At 27.5% G+C, this 16,337-nt stretch overlaps 4 protein-coding genes across 11 annotated transcripts; 1 reads left to right on the top strand and 3 right to left on the bottom strand.

The window, feature by feature from the left end:
* Window positions 1-1,025: 1,025 nt before the first annotated feature.
* Window positions 1,026-4,048, bottom strand: LOC112639063 (potassium/sodium hyperpolarization-activated cyclic nucleotide-gated channel 1-like). Its single transcript, XM_025411888.1, has 8 exons — window positions 3,818-4,048; window positions 3,580-3,717; window positions 3,270-3,465; window positions 2,947-3,138; window positions 2,521-2,619; window positions 2,150-2,271; window positions 1,800-2,064; window positions 1,026-1,451 (listed from the first exon to the last, which is right to left on the bottom strand). The coding sequence occupies exons 1-7, from the start codon at window positions 4,028-4,030 to the stop codon at window positions 1,831-1,833; spliced, it is 1,194 nt and encodes a 397-aa protein (XP_025267673.1). The 5' UTR covers window positions 4,031-4,048; the 3' UTR covers window positions 1,026-1,451; window positions 1,800-1,830.
* Window positions 4,048-5,209, bottom strand: LOC112639055 (potassium/sodium hyperpolarization-activated cyclic nucleotide-gated channel 1-like). Its single transcript, XM_025411882.1, has 3 exons — window positions 5,126-5,209; window positions 4,410-4,735; window positions 4,048-4,343 (listed from the first exon to the last, which is right to left on the bottom strand). The coding sequence occupies exons 2-3, from the start codon at window positions 4,682-4,684 to the stop codon at window positions 4,115-4,117; spliced, it is 504 nt and encodes a 167-aa protein (XP_025267667.1). The 5' UTR covers window positions 4,685-4,735; window positions 5,126-5,209; the 3' UTR covers window positions 4,048-4,114.
* On the bottom strand, window positions 5,138-12,962 carry LOC105250669 (vacuolar protein sorting-associated protein 41 homolog). Of its 5 annotated transcripts, none has more exons than XR_003123268.1 (15): window positions 12,771-12,962; window positions 12,366-12,506; window positions 11,897-12,179; window positions 11,593-11,791; window positions 11,207-11,361; window positions 10,825-11,065; window positions 9,961-10,225; window positions 9,337-9,828; window positions 8,824-9,160; window positions 8,436-8,672; window positions 8,150-8,194; window positions 7,996-8,069; window positions 7,815-7,916; window positions 7,278-7,422; window positions 7,128-7,191 (listed from the first exon to the last, which is right to left on the bottom strand). XR_003123268.1 is itself a non-coding variant. In XM_025411871.1 (13 exons), the coding sequence occupies exons 1-13, from the start codon at window positions 12,789-12,791 to the stop codon at window positions 7,866-7,868; spliced, it is 2,541 nt and encodes an 846-aa protein (XP_025267656.1). In that variant the 5' UTR covers window positions 12,792-12,962; the 3' UTR covers window positions 7,702-7,865. The 5 variants fall into 5 exon arrangements, 1 of the variants encoding a protein (XP_025267656.1); XR_003123270.1 differs by having other exon boundaries at window positions 7,861-7,916; XR_003123267.1 differs by lacking the exons at window positions 7,128-7,191; window positions 7,278-7,422 and adding an exon at window positions 5,138-5,351.
* A 1,363-nt stretch (window positions 12,963-14,325) lies between these two features.
* Window positions 14,326-16,119, top strand: LOC105250672 (thioredoxin, mitochondrial). 4 transcript variants are annotated; one of them, XM_011256875.3, is made up of 4 exons: window positions 14,326-14,363; window positions 14,835-15,019; window positions 15,214-15,337; window positions 15,849-16,119. In XM_011256875.3, exons 2-4 carry the CDS (start codon window positions 14,847-14,849, stop codon window positions 15,960-15,962), a joined length of 411 nt encoding a protein of 136 aa, XP_011255177.1. In that variant the 5' UTR covers window positions 14,326-14,363; window positions 14,835-14,846; the 3' UTR covers window positions 15,963-16,119. The 4 variants fall into 4 exon arrangements, with proteins under 4 accessions (XP_011255177.1, XP_011255176.1, XP_011255174.1 ...); XM_011256874.2 differs by having other exon boundaries at window positions 14,350-14,426; XM_011256872.3 differs by lacking the exon at window positions 14,326-14,363 and adding an exon at window positions 14,375-14,471.
* The last annotated feature ends 218 nt before the right edge of the window (window positions 16,120-16,337 follow it).

The following is a 16,337-nucleotide window of genomic DNA, read 5'->3' as shown; positions in this document are numbered from 1 at the left end:
TCGAGAAAATATTCGCAAGAGTTAATGTTGAAATGGAGATTTAAATGAATAGATTTTTCCATGCCCATATACATGGAATTAAATATAATCTTAAGTAAATTTAATGAAAGAGAGAATTTTCTTGTGTTTGATTTTGGAAGATAGAATTTTGCAAGAGAGATCTTTTTTCTAAGATTTAGTATATAATATCTTGTAAAATAAGCAAAATAAAAAAATTTCCTTGCTTCTACGAAAGCTATCCCGTAAAATGTACATAAGATAGATATAGAATATGGAATATAAGCGGGATATGCAAATCTTTAGCATAACTTTTATAAATTGAAAGGGATACATTTTTTTCAATAAATCAATATTTTCTCTCTAAAGTCTTCTGGAGATAGGAGATTTATATGCGAAAATATTCCAATTAATATTTTTTTTTTTTTTTAGTTTAAGTAACCGACATTTATTTTAACTATATTGGTTTACTTTTTTTAATAATATTGAACTCAAAAAAATATTTATTTAGAATTATGAAATTAAATATAATGGATCTAATATCATAATAAATTTTATATTTTATAATGATTTATTATAATTTAATAAAATTTAATAAAGTTAATATCTGAGAATTTTTTTTATTAGCGTTCCGCATTTGAATCTGCAATTCCGATAATGCTATTTACGGCAGAGATCAAAATGATCGAAGGTGCATAAAATATTCAATACTTATTGTTAGACGTTTTCAATAATAAATTGTTAAAGAATACGGCTCTATGTATTTAACAACATGATAATTATGAAACGAGCGATAAGAGCCTAAAAACGCGGATGGTATTGCGTAAATTTTTTTTAACAATTAATGTTTGAAAAAAAAAAAAAAAAATTACGCAATACCATCCGCGTTTTCAATAATGTTGAGAAGGAATCTAAAAAAAATATATTTAAATATACTTAATAAATATATACTTTATAAAATTGGATTGATTTTAATGTTTTTACGCTCTCTATATGTATCTTATATTATTATTCTGTATATTAAAAATTTTATAAATTAGGAAGATATTAAGTTCTTGTTGTTATTTCAGACTTTTAATGCAATTCTTTCTATGATGATGCTCTAATATAACAAACATCCATTAAACTCGATAAAAGTCAGCATTAGTCTTATTCCGAACCCATTTAATCTCGATCAATCGCAATTTCCGGCTTTGATCGGTTTCTATCCTGTATACACATATCCCTTTATCACATATATGCATACATATACAATGTATATTTCTCGTTGTCGTTGCTGTCCCTAATTCATTGGAGCTATTAGATGTTGCTCTTCGAATGGGGATGCTATTTCGAGCGACCTCGGGCACATGTCGATTTTACTAGGCCAGTGGGAAACGAAAGTGGAGCTTTTGCCACATTTATGTTCGTTTAAATCAGACTTATTCTACCGATGATAGCATTTCTGTTCCATTCTAAACATAAAAAAAATGCCATACCTTAACAATTATATTTTAATCAATTATACCTTAACAGTTTTTTATAAAAATTTAACGTTTAAAAACAAAATATAAATTAATGGCATAAAAAATTACTAAAATTACAAAAGAATACAAGTATGTTTAAAACTTTAGAAAAATAACAATAGAAAGATTTTTCGCTTTTTATTAGCATTCACAAGCTACAAGAAAAAAAACACAAGGACATGGCATTCAGTGTTTAACAAGTTTTTACAAACAGTATCTTTTTCAAGAAAATTTTTCTTAATTTTTTATCTACGTAACAATAAATAAAATGAATTTAATTTACAGAATCTCAATTACATGGAATGAATAAAACTGCTTTTGAATTCTTTCAGTTTCGTTCGTGCTCTTCATTCAATTTCTTAATTTTCTGCGAACGTTCTCGGGCGATATGCTCCAAGCTATGATAAAATTCCGAGCCTTTGGCAAAAAGACGCTTGAAATCACGACGATGCAAGCGAAGTAGCTCGCACACTTCCAGAGCGATAACAGATTCCGCTCTACGCCGATCCGGATGGACCATACCAGCTTCGCCAAAATGATCACCATCGTGTAAGTGACATATCTTAAAAACATTTTATTAATTTTAATTGTAATTTTAAGCGAAACAAAGGTTCATTTTTTTCACGTAAACAGGTGCAATCTCTTACTTCTCTTCCTGAGAATGTGATTAATACAACAGCTCCGCTGGCTATAAAATACATACAATCACTATCAGTGCTAGCTTTATAAATTATATCTCCTGCTAGATATATCACCGGTTTCATTAAATCTACGACAAACAGATAAAATTTTCAATTTTTAAAACAAATAATAGACCAATAATAAGTAGATTAATGATGAATAGTAGAAAACGAATATTACATTAATGCATATGACAATAATATATAATTATATAAATATCGATTATTAATATTGTTTTATTTTTAATTATTATTTATATTTATTATCTATTTTTTTAATAAAATATATTTTTTTAATAAAATAATATTTTTTTAATATAAGAAGAAGAAATAATTACTTATTAAATCACCAAGAACATTGCGGGGCAAATTATGAAGAATCATGGTATCTATTAAACCTTGGCTGCTATGAAATAAAATTTCTTGATTTAAATGACCTAGAATAAATGAAATAAAAAGTATATATGATATTGAAAATATTGAAGGAAATGTAAGCTGTATAAATAGACTGTAAACTTTCCTTGCATAAAGATAATGTTAATGGAGAGTAGAGTCAGATGTATGCGTGTGTGCGTTTTTCTTATTGTTAAATTATTTATTAAATAAAGAAGACATTTACCTCTCTATTGTCTTTTCTTAACATTCATGTCATCAATGCGAGAGTGCGCAGTCTATTTATATAATTATATGAAAAATATACTTTTATAATTATATTTCAATTCCTTTCTTAGAATTTTAATAAAATTTTATTGCTTTTAACTAACTTGAAAGAGTGTCAAAAATAACATTTTCTTTGAAGAAATTGCCTTGATAACGATACTCATAGTAAAAGATAAGCTTATCTTGTAAATATAATGGAAGTTTTTTTTGACGAATATATTCCTTTACTTGATGCATGATTCGTTGATATTTAAGTTCAGGCTCTGCTAATGACTCCAAAAATTGCAGGATTGTTACTGTGATCATAAGAGCATATTGTAAGAAATTATTATTAAATCATTAAACATTATTATTATATCATTAATAAATTATTAAATTATTCTTTTTAATTAACAAAACTTGATATAAAATAGTGACAAACAAATACCAATCAAATAAATTGTATAGCCTTTCCCGAACAGCAAAAGTGTGCATCGTATTACTTTATCACAAATTCCAAAACTGTCGAATTCCATGAAACTCGAGCCAATTAAATTACTTACTCCAATATGTACAAATATTAAATACACTTTCCAATGTGGTTTATTATAAAGTTCTGTGACTATATAATACACATCGGAATTCTAAAATTATCGTGTTATATAAGTATAAAAAATATTTTAATATAACAATTTATATAAACTGTTTATCGAAAAAAAAGAAAACGATTACAATATATGTATAAGTACTGAATATACTTTTATCGGTTTTTCTTGTATATGCATAACGATGTAAGGAAAGACGAAACTTATACAGCTACTCCAGTGGAATATCAATAATGTTAAGATAACAAGCCATATTGCTGTCTCTCGAGTTTGAGAAATACCAAAAATTTTCTATTTAAAAACGATTCAAATTTATTTACTTTGCTTACAAAATTCAAATCGGCAATTTGAGAATATTGTTATGTATACGTGATATAAAAGTATGAATTACTGCATTGATGTGTTGAACATTGCGTCGTACTGTAGGTATGCGAATTATTTTCAAAATAGGTAGAAATTCAACAATAAGCAATACAGAATTTGAATCCGGACCAGGTGGTAAGATACGTGTTGGATAGAACCACATATATGGGAGTGTACTGATAAAATCAATGAAAAAATATCCTTTCACGTAATGTCTATAATAAATATGTACAATTTTCATTTATACTGAAATTTTTGAAGGAAGCGGAGTCGAGCGATTTTTGGTAAGATTAATTTATACGTAATCACACATGAATCATCGGAATCACCGTGCGATTAAAGCAGTATCAAGAAGAATCTCATTTCTATCCGAGGACACATATCCAGTAATAAAATTAAGAAATATATCGATGATGCAAATGACGTAACTTGGATACACAATATTCCAATATTCAGGGTCACTACTTCTTCCAATTCTGTAGAAGCATACAATATGCGGGACCATCACGAAGATATACAGAAATGTAATAGTCATTATCGCATCCCAGTAGAATCTGTGATAATTTTTCTTTTACTGCACATATATTTACACAAAAATCTATTTCCCTTAATTATTATACCTTAACATACTACAAGGATGAATTATCCATTGATTAGGTGATCTTGAGTGTCTTCTTTTTTCGAAGGCAACAGCTGCCTGACTGCGAAAGATTAATCGTGTCAAGGGATGCTGAGCGGAGACAAGAACGAGCTTTTGAAGATTCCGCTTCCAACGACTGTAGAATTTCGCGTTCGGAGGTAATTTAGGCAAATTGCTGCCAGACGTTCTAGGCAAGTCGCATATATGTGTGCGTAGGCTTGCTCGCTTTTTCGAAATGTTCGAGTCTATCGCCATGTTGACACATGTCAACGATTGTTGAACGCAAAATATGGCGATTGGCAATCGCTTTGGGACAAATTCAAGTTTTAAATAAATATTACCATAGGAACAAGTAGCAAATGCTTTTAAATCTAACTAAATATTTTTTTTACGTTTCAGGAAAAAAGATACTTTTGCGTCAAATCGCTAACATGGAAAAAAAGCTCTCCGATGAATCAATTCATCTTCGTAAATGCATTTCTAAATTTTGTATCGGTAAATTTACTGCTAATTATGTGTGTGAAAATTAATAATTTTTTCAATCTTATAAAATATATAAATTATATATAAAATATATAAATATATATAATATATATAAAATATATAAATTATATATAAAATATATAAATTATATTATTTGTAATACATATATATATAATTTTTTTCGAAATTATATTTATGCTCTTTTGTACTCACAGATGATTCGAATCGGATGATTTTATGCTTCAAAGAAGAACTTATCGTCGCTTTAAAGGGTGATTCGATGAATGATATCGAGCAAATAGGTAGATTTTGTATTCAAGTAGAACCGATTGGTCCTCAGGATCGCGAATTTCTGGTATATGTGTATTCCTTGATAACTATTGATGGTTGTTTAAATGAAACAAGACTCATCAGCTCGATGATGGACAATCTGCAATGCCTGGAAGAAAAACATACCGAGTATAATTCATGATTACAACACGATTTACTAAAATACAAAAGATAGTCCAGAAATAATGGCAATGTTCATATTATTTCGATGAATGCTATTTTAAATAATACCATTAACAATAATATTAACTCAACGTTATTCGATGATATGAATGCAAATGGCGAACTGATAACAATGAATTGTTATCAGTTTGCCATTTGCATTCATGTACATCTAAGAATTTTCTTAACAAAAACATTTTTTCTTTAACTTATCAAATTGGAATTCCTATTTTTTAATAAAAAATATATATTTTAAAGATATTTAAAATTTTATTATATTAAAAATATTATGCAATGTGGCGGAGATAAGGCTATTGATCCACACTACATATAGCAGTAAATAATTTAAAAAAATATTTATCGATTGTAATAAAATTATGAACTAATTTCAAAAAATATTTCAATGCCAAAGAAACATATTTTAAGTAAAACAATTTTGCCATTACGATTATTATTTGATTTTAGTTTCAATCCGATTATTTTTTAGCCATACCATTATTTATGGATTCCGTTTCGTAAATTCAATATATGTAGAATTTTTAATAAATTTTTAATAAAATTTTGTCGCAAAAGAGCATATATCTTTTCTTTTCGTATTAGGTTTCTTTACAAGAAAATTGGTCTAATGGTCTGTGAAAAGTCATTGTTTATAGGTCTTGAAGAGGATACATATCACGTCGAGATTACGTACTTTTGTCCTTATTGTTTATCGACATTAACAGAGAACAAAGACTTGAAACTTTGTCAATATGAAAGTTTAATTAATGAAGGTTCCAATATATTACTAATGCGATATCTCTCAATAACAAATTTCGAAGGCACTTTATATTTTCAGAATATTACAATAAATGGGAGCGTAACTACTAGCGAATATGTAAGATTGATTATATATCTTTGACAAAACTTTTTTAAATATATACCATTTAGAAAATCATGATTGCACGTAGATAAACTTCGTATGAATCTAAAATTAAGAATTGAAACTAATCTGACAATTAAGCTTATTTAATTGTTTATAATATAATAATATTAAAATCTATACTTTATTGATCAACTCCGGATTAGAAAATTTGATAAAAGAAAATATTTCCTAATAAATCTAAGACAGTATAATATATTAAATAGAGAAAATAAAATTACTATTAAATAATATATTATCAATGCAGATTTGTACCGCATTACAAAATATGGAGTTGCATGGAAATCATCAGGAAATATATACTATTGAACGAAGAATTTATAAAAAAGATAGCTTTACAGAACGAGTCAAAATTTATTTGACATCACGAGGAAGAATACTTGTGTACGATTGGTTGGATACACCTTACAGAGCACAAAAAAATATATCCATAATGGACAATATAAACAAGAATATAAACGTGCAAATTTCATTCAACTCAAAAGAGTCTTCGATGCAAAATATCGAAATGCTTTCCAAATATTTGGATATGAAAGTAATTCTTTTATTTTTTTAAATCAATGCTTTTTTATATTATATTAATAAATAAAATTAATATATTAGAATTATATATAATTATAATTATTATAATTATATTTATGTGTTATTTCTTTTTACTATTTAAGAATGCATTGCTAATAAACTGCACATTTAATTGCATAATTGAATACTGCTTTCAAATGTAGAAAATGTTTAATTAAAACTATACACGTATAAAGATATATGCATACAAATTTTAAAATAAGTTTTTATATTAATTTCTCCCTTTTTTCTCTTTTTTTCCAGGCTTACAATATAGCTCAATACACAGAATATCTGATAGATCATCCTGAAATAAAACAATTAATTGCAGATTACATTCAGATTCTTCTCATTGGTAATAACTCATTCATTGAATAAATTTTAATAATTTACTTTTTTTTACTCTCTTTAATAATTTACTCCTTTTTTGTATTATACACACTTAATTGTTTATTATCGATCTTTGATTAGTGAAACCTATCGACGTTATGGACTTCACGATACAACATTTCAAAGCGTTTGCCAGAGAATTAAGAATCTAGAATATTATTAATGAGTTATCAAAATAATTTGAAACAAATTCGCATTTATTGAGAGACTAATTTAAAATTGTCCACAACTATTATGGAATCTATATCAAATGAACAATTGAATAAACTATGATTTAAATAAAGTAAATTCATAAGAAATATTAAGGAAGTCTCTATCCTGTAATGAAATAATAAAAATATTTTTTTCAAAATCTATAAAATTTGATTGCATGAATTGAGAAAAATTTTTATTATAGATTTTCATTCAAGACTATTATTTCTCAATTAGAACCTGTCTGTTTCATAAGTAACTTCAACTTATTTATTATATAAAAATTTTTTATACATTAGTGCAAAACATAATTTTGGTCACACAATGAAATATGACACTATACTTCACTTTGAACTTTGGATATTGCACATGTCACATAATATAGTGCTATTACTTTTATCATTTTCTGCCAAGTGTCATCTCCTGCGAGTTGCATATCACACAATTTTCCTATAAAAAAAGAAGCATTATGATACACCAACAATAGAATAATATAAATAAATATATAAAAAAAACATATTATACATACAACAAATTCAAAGTTAGGTAGACAATCCTCGTGAAAACAATGCTTACAATAAAATACAACTATATTCCGTAGCTCTAAAAGAAAAGATTAAAAAATGAATTATATATAATTGTATAATTTATATTATAATTAGCATTGCAACACTTATAAATACCTCTTACAATTATCTTCCTATGGCAAGCTCCACACATTTGATCATCTAAAACAAAAAGAAAAGAAAAATGATAATTTTATTTTATGTAATAAACAGTTTACTAATCTTAATTAAATTGTTACATATTAAATGTATTAATTTCTAATACATCTAATGCAATCTATTAAAATGTTAAGATGTTTAATCACATACACAATTCTTTATTCAAAGCGGTTAAGATTTCTAAAAATAGATATATAATTTTTGTTTTTTGAGATCAATATTTTTATAAAGTCATATATATTACCATCGACAAATATGCCTTTTTGCTGACAACGAACAAGTCGTTCATGGAGATTGAAATAATCATTAGATAGTATCTTTTTGCAACCTTCTTGAACAGATACTTGCAGATTATAATCGCACATCATTTTGACTAATGCTTTCTTCAGCCCTGGAATTTCCAAAGTAGGTTCTATCCTTTGTACCATAAGTCGGGGATCAACGTAGGTGCCAATCTTTTGAAGAAGAAATGTAATTGCCGCTAAAATCCGTGAAATTATTTCTTGTAATGAAAATTATTTTATCTGAAGATCCATAATATGTTAAAGTAGATTCTTTTTTGGAATCTTCGCATGTACATACGCACGTATATGTATATATATACATTTTAAAAATAACAATATGATTCGTACTAGGTTTGTCGAGCGAGTAATTAACTAGATCGTTCCATAATTCTTCGTCATCGTGTTCTTGACAAAATGCAATCGCACTCTCCATATCGTCGAGTTCTCTCGTCATGAGCGCCAAAGCTTCAGAAGTGTTTCCTATCCTGCCCAACAAATACACCATTTCCGGATAAAATTGACGCTGGCTACAGATATCTAAAGCTTGTTGTATTGGATAATTATCAGAGCGACGTAGAAGCGGCAATAACTTGTCTCTTGAATAATCAGCATATAGTCGCACTAGTAAGCCATGATATTTGCCCTTAGAGTCTTTAGTATCTCTCTTGTCTAAGGCATCTAAATACTAAAAAGAAATAATTATATAATTATTTAAAAGCGCTAAAAATTTCTATATCTATTTTAATAAAAAAAATTCAAAATATACAAAAGAATTTATAATAGATTGATTACAATATGTTAAATATGTTTTTTGAAATTATATATTTCTCATATGAATAATATAAATTATTATGTCATTACCAAGTATAAATAACGATGATTATGTTGTAATTTCTGTACAATGACATCAGATGCTACTCTATCTTTTTCCAAAAAAAATTGTATGGCACGTTCAGTGTCTAGATCCATTAGACCTTCGATCATATCATAAACAGAATTATACAACTGATACTTCTGAATCAGCTGAAAGACGTCTTTGTGTCGCAGTTTCAAGTACATGGCGAGTGCTTTATCGTATTTTCCATCATGGATGTATAAAATAGCTAATGCTTCCAATAATACATTCTGTCGTTGATTGTGGACTAGTAAATGCTCCAATACGCCATTAACTACCGCTGCCACTGTGTATAAGGTTGGAGACCATTCTTTGACCAACTGCAAGAAACCGTCGGGATCCATCTTTAAATACTCATATAGCACCATCTCATACACTAGTGGATCAAGGGTGACATCGCCTCGAGGCAAATAAGATGAAATAGAGCGTAACTGGTGCAGTCTGGCGAATTTATAAACCTGTCTCGGAAAAATTTAAATCATACTAAAGCTACTAAAGCTGCTAAAGCGAAAAAATTTCGCAGATACAAGTACAAATTATTATTTGCAACACGGATTATTCTATTATGTGATATTAAATAAAATTCTCACCTCTTCTTCCCACAACTTTTTATTTCTTCCTAGAATTTTCAGGCAAAGTTTTCCAGCCTCATCATATTTCTCATATGCTAACAAGTGATCCAAATAAATTCGTCCCACGTCTAATACAGTATGCCTTTTGCAATCTTTGCCATTGTTCGTTGTTACTGCTTCTAAAGCTTGCTCAAATTTCCCGTGGCTCAATAACCATTCGATTCTGTCATCTGTATCGTATAAACTAGCTACCACGATATCTTTTGGACTTACGATAAAAAACCTATAAAAAAATTTTCGCATGAGAAACAAAAATAACATAAAGATAAAACGTAATCAATTGAAAAAAGATTTCAAAATTTCTAAAAATAAGAAAATATATTTATATTCAAAACTATTTTTTTCTCATTTTAAATATCAATATAAAAGTTTATAATTAATTGTATTGACATTTTCTCTATTAAAAATATATATATTATTCTCTGCTAAAAAATTAATGTTTCATATGCTTAAAAATTATTATTAAGTGAATATTATTCAAAAACAAATTAATATAATTATATTTGATTAATACATAATTTTAAAACTGAAAGAAAGATTAATAAATGGGTTATAGCTGATAGTATATATGTGTTTATTAAATAGAAAAAATTTTTACACATATTAAATCCAAAGATTTTAATCTTAGAAAGAGAGAAAGACAGAAAAGAAGAGAAAAGATTTGGGATTTAGTATAAAAAAAAAGTTTTTTAACATCTTTACTTAATCGAATTTTACTAAAAAAAATTATCTCGCAAATTAAATATCAAAACTATAATTAAAAGTAAATAATAAATCCTCTATTATATACTCTATATGTATTAAGTTAATTTTACCACTTACCTATTTTCCTCCTTTAAACAATCCAAATGATAATCATTGCAGCTGTATTCTTTGTAGCCACGTAGAGTAAGTGAGTTTGCACATAGCACTGAAAAATCCTGATATTTTGGTTCAACCACGTGCAGTGTCGGACGTTGATTTTTTCCATCTTCGTCTAATTCTTTTAAGCATCCCAGCAATACCAATTGATTTTTCAATGGCGCTATACCAGATATATAAAAATCTACTTGAAATGTAGATACTGAAAAAGAATATGCAATTCATTAAATAAATAATTAGTATATTATATTGTATCAAATAATTATCATATATACATATTACCATGTTATATTGATTTTTTAACATTTGAAACAGATTGAAGAACAGGTATTTTATTGATTACCTGGATCTACTACAAATTCAGGCAAATCTCGATTCACCATCTCCTGCATGGTACGTTTTCTGATATGACAAATGCGTACAATGTCCACCCATCCAATTAACAATGTTTTACTGTCTGACCACTGTAAATTGCATCTATAGTGCTCTGGCAATGTACTGTGTAAAATAACATACAAAGATATAGAAAACAAGGATATGTAACACATATTACAAAAGAAATTTTGAGTGAATCATTAATTCAAAAATTTAAATGATTTATAATCAATTTGTTTAAGAAAGATACAAGATAAATAGTTTCATCAAAAGCTTTTCAAACAATTTCTAAACCTTTTTTGAGATTTTGCAATATACAAAATATTGTAACTGTTAATTTGTATCAATACTTACTCTGGAGTACGAGACCATTTGATAAGTCCCAATGAACATCTAGCATCGAGATCATAGACTCTCACACCAGTATCAGAGGCCCATGCTACAAAGCGACCAGACCATGCAACGGATTTGACTCCACCTTCCGCTTCACAGAGTACTGTTGGCTTCATCCTGGCCAAAAAAGTCTTTTCATAGAGCACCAACTTGTCATCACCTGAATTGTATAAATATATTTCTTTTATATATAACTAGAAAAATATTATATATAATATTTTAAAGATTAATTCCATTTAATTATAAAAATTATATCCAGTTAAACCTGTAATAAATCTTCTGCCACTGCCACTTTTATAATAATTTGGGTCAATTGCTATGCTTTTAACTAGTCTACCCATGCTCATATTGTGATTATCCTCTGTACTGTATAATCCATAAATGAAAACTTTTCCATCATCACTGCAAGAAGCGATGAAGTCCCCATTATGATCTATGGAGATTTGATTAACTGCCACTGTATGTGCCTGTAGTGTTTTAGACTTTACATTATTACCCTGATGATCTAGAAGATGGATCATTCCCCAATGTGATCCCAAACAGAGAAACTAAGAAAAAAAGATATGACAAATAAGTACAACAAAAAAGTTTTACATTTTTATTCATATTTCTATCTTACTTAAATCTTTAAAATTGATAAAATTAAATATTTTATTTAAATATTTTTAAATTAAAATTCTGTTTATATTCTTAGAAAAATAATTATGTAATTATAATATTTTTATAATGCTTACCTTTGGATGCACAGCAATACAACTAGCTGCATCATTTTGCAGAATATGTTCTAAATCATTGCGTATCCGTATATACTTTAGTCTGGGTTCTACCTCATCCATTTCTGAAGAATCTGAATCTTCTTGATTGTTTTGCTCCTCCTATAAATTTTCGTGACCATTACACACACAATCATTCTATATATATTTTACATGTTTATTTACTATTACTTTAGAAAACGAAAACGAAATTACATATAAATAACAACTTTAATGTCTATAAAATTAATTATAAATAAAAAAGAAATTTAATACGTAGATAATCAAAAGATAATGAAACATATAAATAAAAACATTCAAGAAATGGTGTTTAAGTATTATATATGGAATAAAGAAAAGAATTAATAAATCGCGATGATACTTTACTTTGCTAGATGTGGACTCCATTCTTGTTTTTCTCAAACTTTCTCGACGCAATGTTATTACAGAGTACAATGAGTCAAACAGAATTGTCAAAATTATTTCAAAGTTAAATGAGAGAGAGAAAGAAAGATATAATCACAGATAAGAGATGAGTGGCGATGTGAGCTCAATAATAGAACTCAAGTCAGGTTAAGTAAGCTCCATGATACTAGCATATATATATATATATATATATATATATATATATATATATATATATATATATATATTTCTCACAAAGATGGTAAAGGAAGAATGTGATGCGTTAATAATAAACATAAATAAACATTATTTATAATTCGTAAATATATCAAATTTCATCATAAAATACATTATATGTACATATTTTTGCATTTACGTACTTTAATTTTCATTACGTATGTAAATTTTTTTCCCTCTCTTCCTCTCTACCTCCCGTAAATTTCCTTATCAAACATTAAACATCTGTCAAACTCAATTTCTGTGAAGTCCGTATCAGACAGACCAATCAGAATAAAAGAATTTAAGTTTCTTTTGTCCTGATTGGTTTAATTTTAATTTTCAAATGTCTACATTTTATAGTCGTTCTATGGTCGAGAAGACGCTCTGGAAGCTTTGAAACATTTGATTGACCAACCAGATTAAAAAATTCTTTATTCCTTTTGTTTTGATTAGTCAAACGCATCAAAGCATCTAGAACGTCTTCTCGACCGCAGCCATAGAGGCGCTTTGAATATGAAATGTCCCTAGAAGATTTAAAAACAAGGAACGTTCCATTTAATTACGTTGCGATTGGTTACAGCTAATTATATCGATCTGTACCTAGGGTAATTAGATTGACCAATCAGAGAGTCATATTTTGAATTGGCCAATTAGCGACGTGGTCAATCAGGTGCTACCCAGGCGCTTTGAATACAAAATGTCCCTAGAAGTTCTAGAGACACTAAAGTTCTACCCATGAACGTCTTCTCGACCGCAGCCATAGAGGTGCTTTGAATATAAAATGTCCCTAGAAGATTTAAGAATAAGGAACGTTCCATTTGATCACGTTGCGATTGGTTACAGCTAATTATATCGATCTGTGCCTAGAGTAACTAGATTGACCAATCAGAGAGTCATATTTTGAATTGGCCAATCGGCGACGTGGTCAATCAGGTGCTACCCAGACGCTTTGAAAATAAAATGTCCCTAGAAGTTCTAGAGACACTAAAGTTCTACCCATGTCTTCTCGACCGCAGCCATAGAGGCGCTTTGAATATGAAATGTCCCTAGAAGATTTAGGAATAAGGAACGTTCCATTTGATCACGTTGCGATTGATTACAGCTAATTATATCGATCTGTGCCTAGGGTAATTAGATTGACCAATCAGAGAGTCATATTTTGAATTGGCCAATTGGCAACGTGGTCAATCAGGTGCTACCTAGGCGCTTTGAATACAAAATGTTCCTAGAAGTTCTAGAGACACTAAAGTTCTACCCATGTCTTCTCGACTGCAGCCATAGAGGCGCTTTGAATATGAAATGTCCCTAGAAGATTTAGGAACATGGAACGTCTACCCATGGACGTCAGAAAATCAGGTAGCGCTGAAAATCATTTTTATATTTCCAAGAGAGATTTTTTTTTTGACAACGTATAGAAAAGTGAGGAGATACGTGTATCAATAAATTAGCGTAATAATATATCAAGTAATGTAACAACAGAGTTTAAATACGATTGCATATCGATTTTTGATCATTATACAAATATACATGTACTTTTCGTCATCTCTCCAAAAAAATGCGCAATTGTATTTTAACCTCAATTGTACATAAATTATATATATATATAAAATAGCAAATGAGAAAATAATTACAAGTCATAGCATAAATTTTTTAAATAACGGAATTTCATTTTAGCTGTATAAAATATCATTTATTTAAATGAAATCTAAAAGTGTAAATTTATAAATATATAAATATAATGCTAACTGCTAATATAGATAATATAGAAAAAATTAAATTTAAAAATTTATGATATTGTGTATTTATTTATCTTGGAATTATCAACAGTAAACAAGGAAAATGCAGCGTCTAAGAATTCAAGTTGTTCGTAATATCTTGGGTACCAAGACATATACCACTGTTCCTAAACAAGAGCAAGTGGTATCTGCTACATTTAAAGTTCAGGACCCCAAGGATTTTAATGAACGTGTAAAAAACTCCAAAGTACCTGTCATTGTAGATTTTTTTGCAACGTACGCATTTAGTATTTTAATTATTAAAATACTGCACATTCTTATTTAATTGAAAAATTATAAAAATATAGTAATTTTTAGTTGCAAACACCATTTGTTAAATAAAATAATTATTCATTATAATTAATAAGACTATGAATGACTTATGAAACATTATAATTTCTTGTTTTTGTAATTATTTCTTGTAATTTCAGATGGTGTAATCCATGTCGTATGTTAACTCCGAGAATAGAAACAGTTGTTGCCGAAAAACAAGGAAAAATATTATTAGCTAAAGTTGACATTGATGAAAATACAGATCTTGCTCTTGATTATCATGTAAGTGTTTTTACAATAATCATGTAAAATTAGATATTAATTAAATTTTATTGAATTCAATTTCAAAATCATAAGTTCATAATATGCTTATTCTTTAATTTTAAATAAATCTTATATAAAATTTTAGAATTAATTAAGCATTTTTTTTCATGACTTTTTAACTTTGATGAAATCTATTGTTAAGATTCCTGTATCTTCAATGAAATTGAATTATGAATTATGATTGCAAAAATAAATTATTGTGAAATATATTGAAATAAATTTTTTTTTATGATTACTTGTAGTTAATGATATGAATTGGTAAAATATATTAAAGACTTTTGATTCATCAATTAATAAATAGCAATAAATTTTAACTATGAATAATAACATTTAAAAGAATTTATTTCAATATAATTTGTAAGAAAAAAAATTTATATGATTTTTTGAAGTTGTAATTCAATATGACATCAGTAAAGGACTTAAAAAACAACGCATTGAATTATTTATTCAATTATATATAAATTTTTAGGTAGGATCAGTGCCTGTACTCATTGCTATGAAGGATGGGAAAGTTTTAGAAAGAATAGTTGGTCTTCAAGATACTGATAAACTTAGACAATTTGTTAACAAATATGCAGAGTAATACATCTAAAAATTATGTAAAACACTTTTAAAATGGTTGCAGTTTATTAATTCTTGTACAGATATTTACTATATGTAATATGCTTTGCATTTTACAACCATATTTATAGTGAATTTTCTTTAGTTGTCGAGTAAATAATATATAAATAGATGTATCTTTCAATGTAAATTTAAAAGATTTCGATTAGTAAAATATTATAGATTATAATTTTCAAATATACACATTTATACAATAGATTGTCAAATAAAATTATTAATTAAAAATTAATTTAATTATTTAATCCCATTTTACAAATTGTGCTAAGTAAGTTCTATAAATGTACTGTGCATATAAGTTATATGTGTGCGCATGATTCCACAAACTTAATTTTTAATA

Source organism: Camponotus floridanus, unplaced genomic scaffold (genome assembly GCF_003227725.1).
Source record: "Camponotus floridanus strain SB8 unplaced genomic scaffold, Cflo_v7.5 scaffold107, whole genome shotgun sequence".
Classification (NCBI taxonomy): domain Eukaryota; kingdom Metazoa; phylum Arthropoda; class Insecta; order Hymenoptera; family Formicidae; genus Camponotus; species Camponotus floridanus.
The sequence above is the reverse complement of the archived record's forward strand: the minus strand, read 5'-3'. Positions and strand labels throughout refer to the sequence as shown.

Coding starts and splice junctions, on each gene's coding strand:
- LOC112639063 (XM_025411888.1), bottom strand. CDS start 4,030: ATGAAAATTGTACATATTTATTATAGACATTACGTGAAAGGATATTTT. Junction 3,718..3,817: donor ATGTTCAACACATCAATGCA/GTAATTCATACT, acceptor GTTTTTAAATAG/AAAATTTTTGGTATTTCTCA. Junction 3,466..3,579: donor TACAAGAAAAACCGATAAAA/GTATATTCAGTA, acceptor CGATAATTTTAG/AATTCCGATGTGTATTATAT.
- LOC112639055 (XM_025411882.1), bottom strand. CDS start 4,684: ATGGCGATAGACTCGAACATTTCGAAAAAGCGAGCAAGCCTACGCACA. Junction 4,344..4,409: donor CATCCTTGTAGTATGTTAAG/GTATAATAATTA, acceptor AAATTATCACAG/ATTCTACTGGGATGCGATAA.
- LOC105250669 (XM_025411871.1), bottom strand. CDS start 12,791: ATGGAGTCCACATCTAGCAAA. Junction 9,829..9,960: donor AAAAGTTGTGGGAAGAAGAG/GTGAGAATTTTA, acceptor TTTCCGAGACAG/GTTTATAAATTCGCCAGACT. Junction 8,673..8,823: donor TTACTCGCTCGACAAACCTA/GTACGAATCATA, acceptor CACGGATTTTAG/CGGCAATTACATTTCTTCTT.
- LOC105250672 (XM_011256875.3), top strand. CDS start 14,847: ATGCAGCGTCTAAGAATTCAAGTTGTTCGTAATATCTTGGGTACCAAG. Junction 15,020..15,213: donor ATTGTAGATTTTTTTGCAAC/GTACGCATTTAG, acceptor TTGTAATTTCAG/ATGGTGTAATCCATGTCGTA. Junction 15,338..15,848: donor ATCTTGCTCTTGATTATCAT/GTAAGTGTTTTT, acceptor ATAAATTTTTAG/GTAGGATCAGTGCCTGTACT.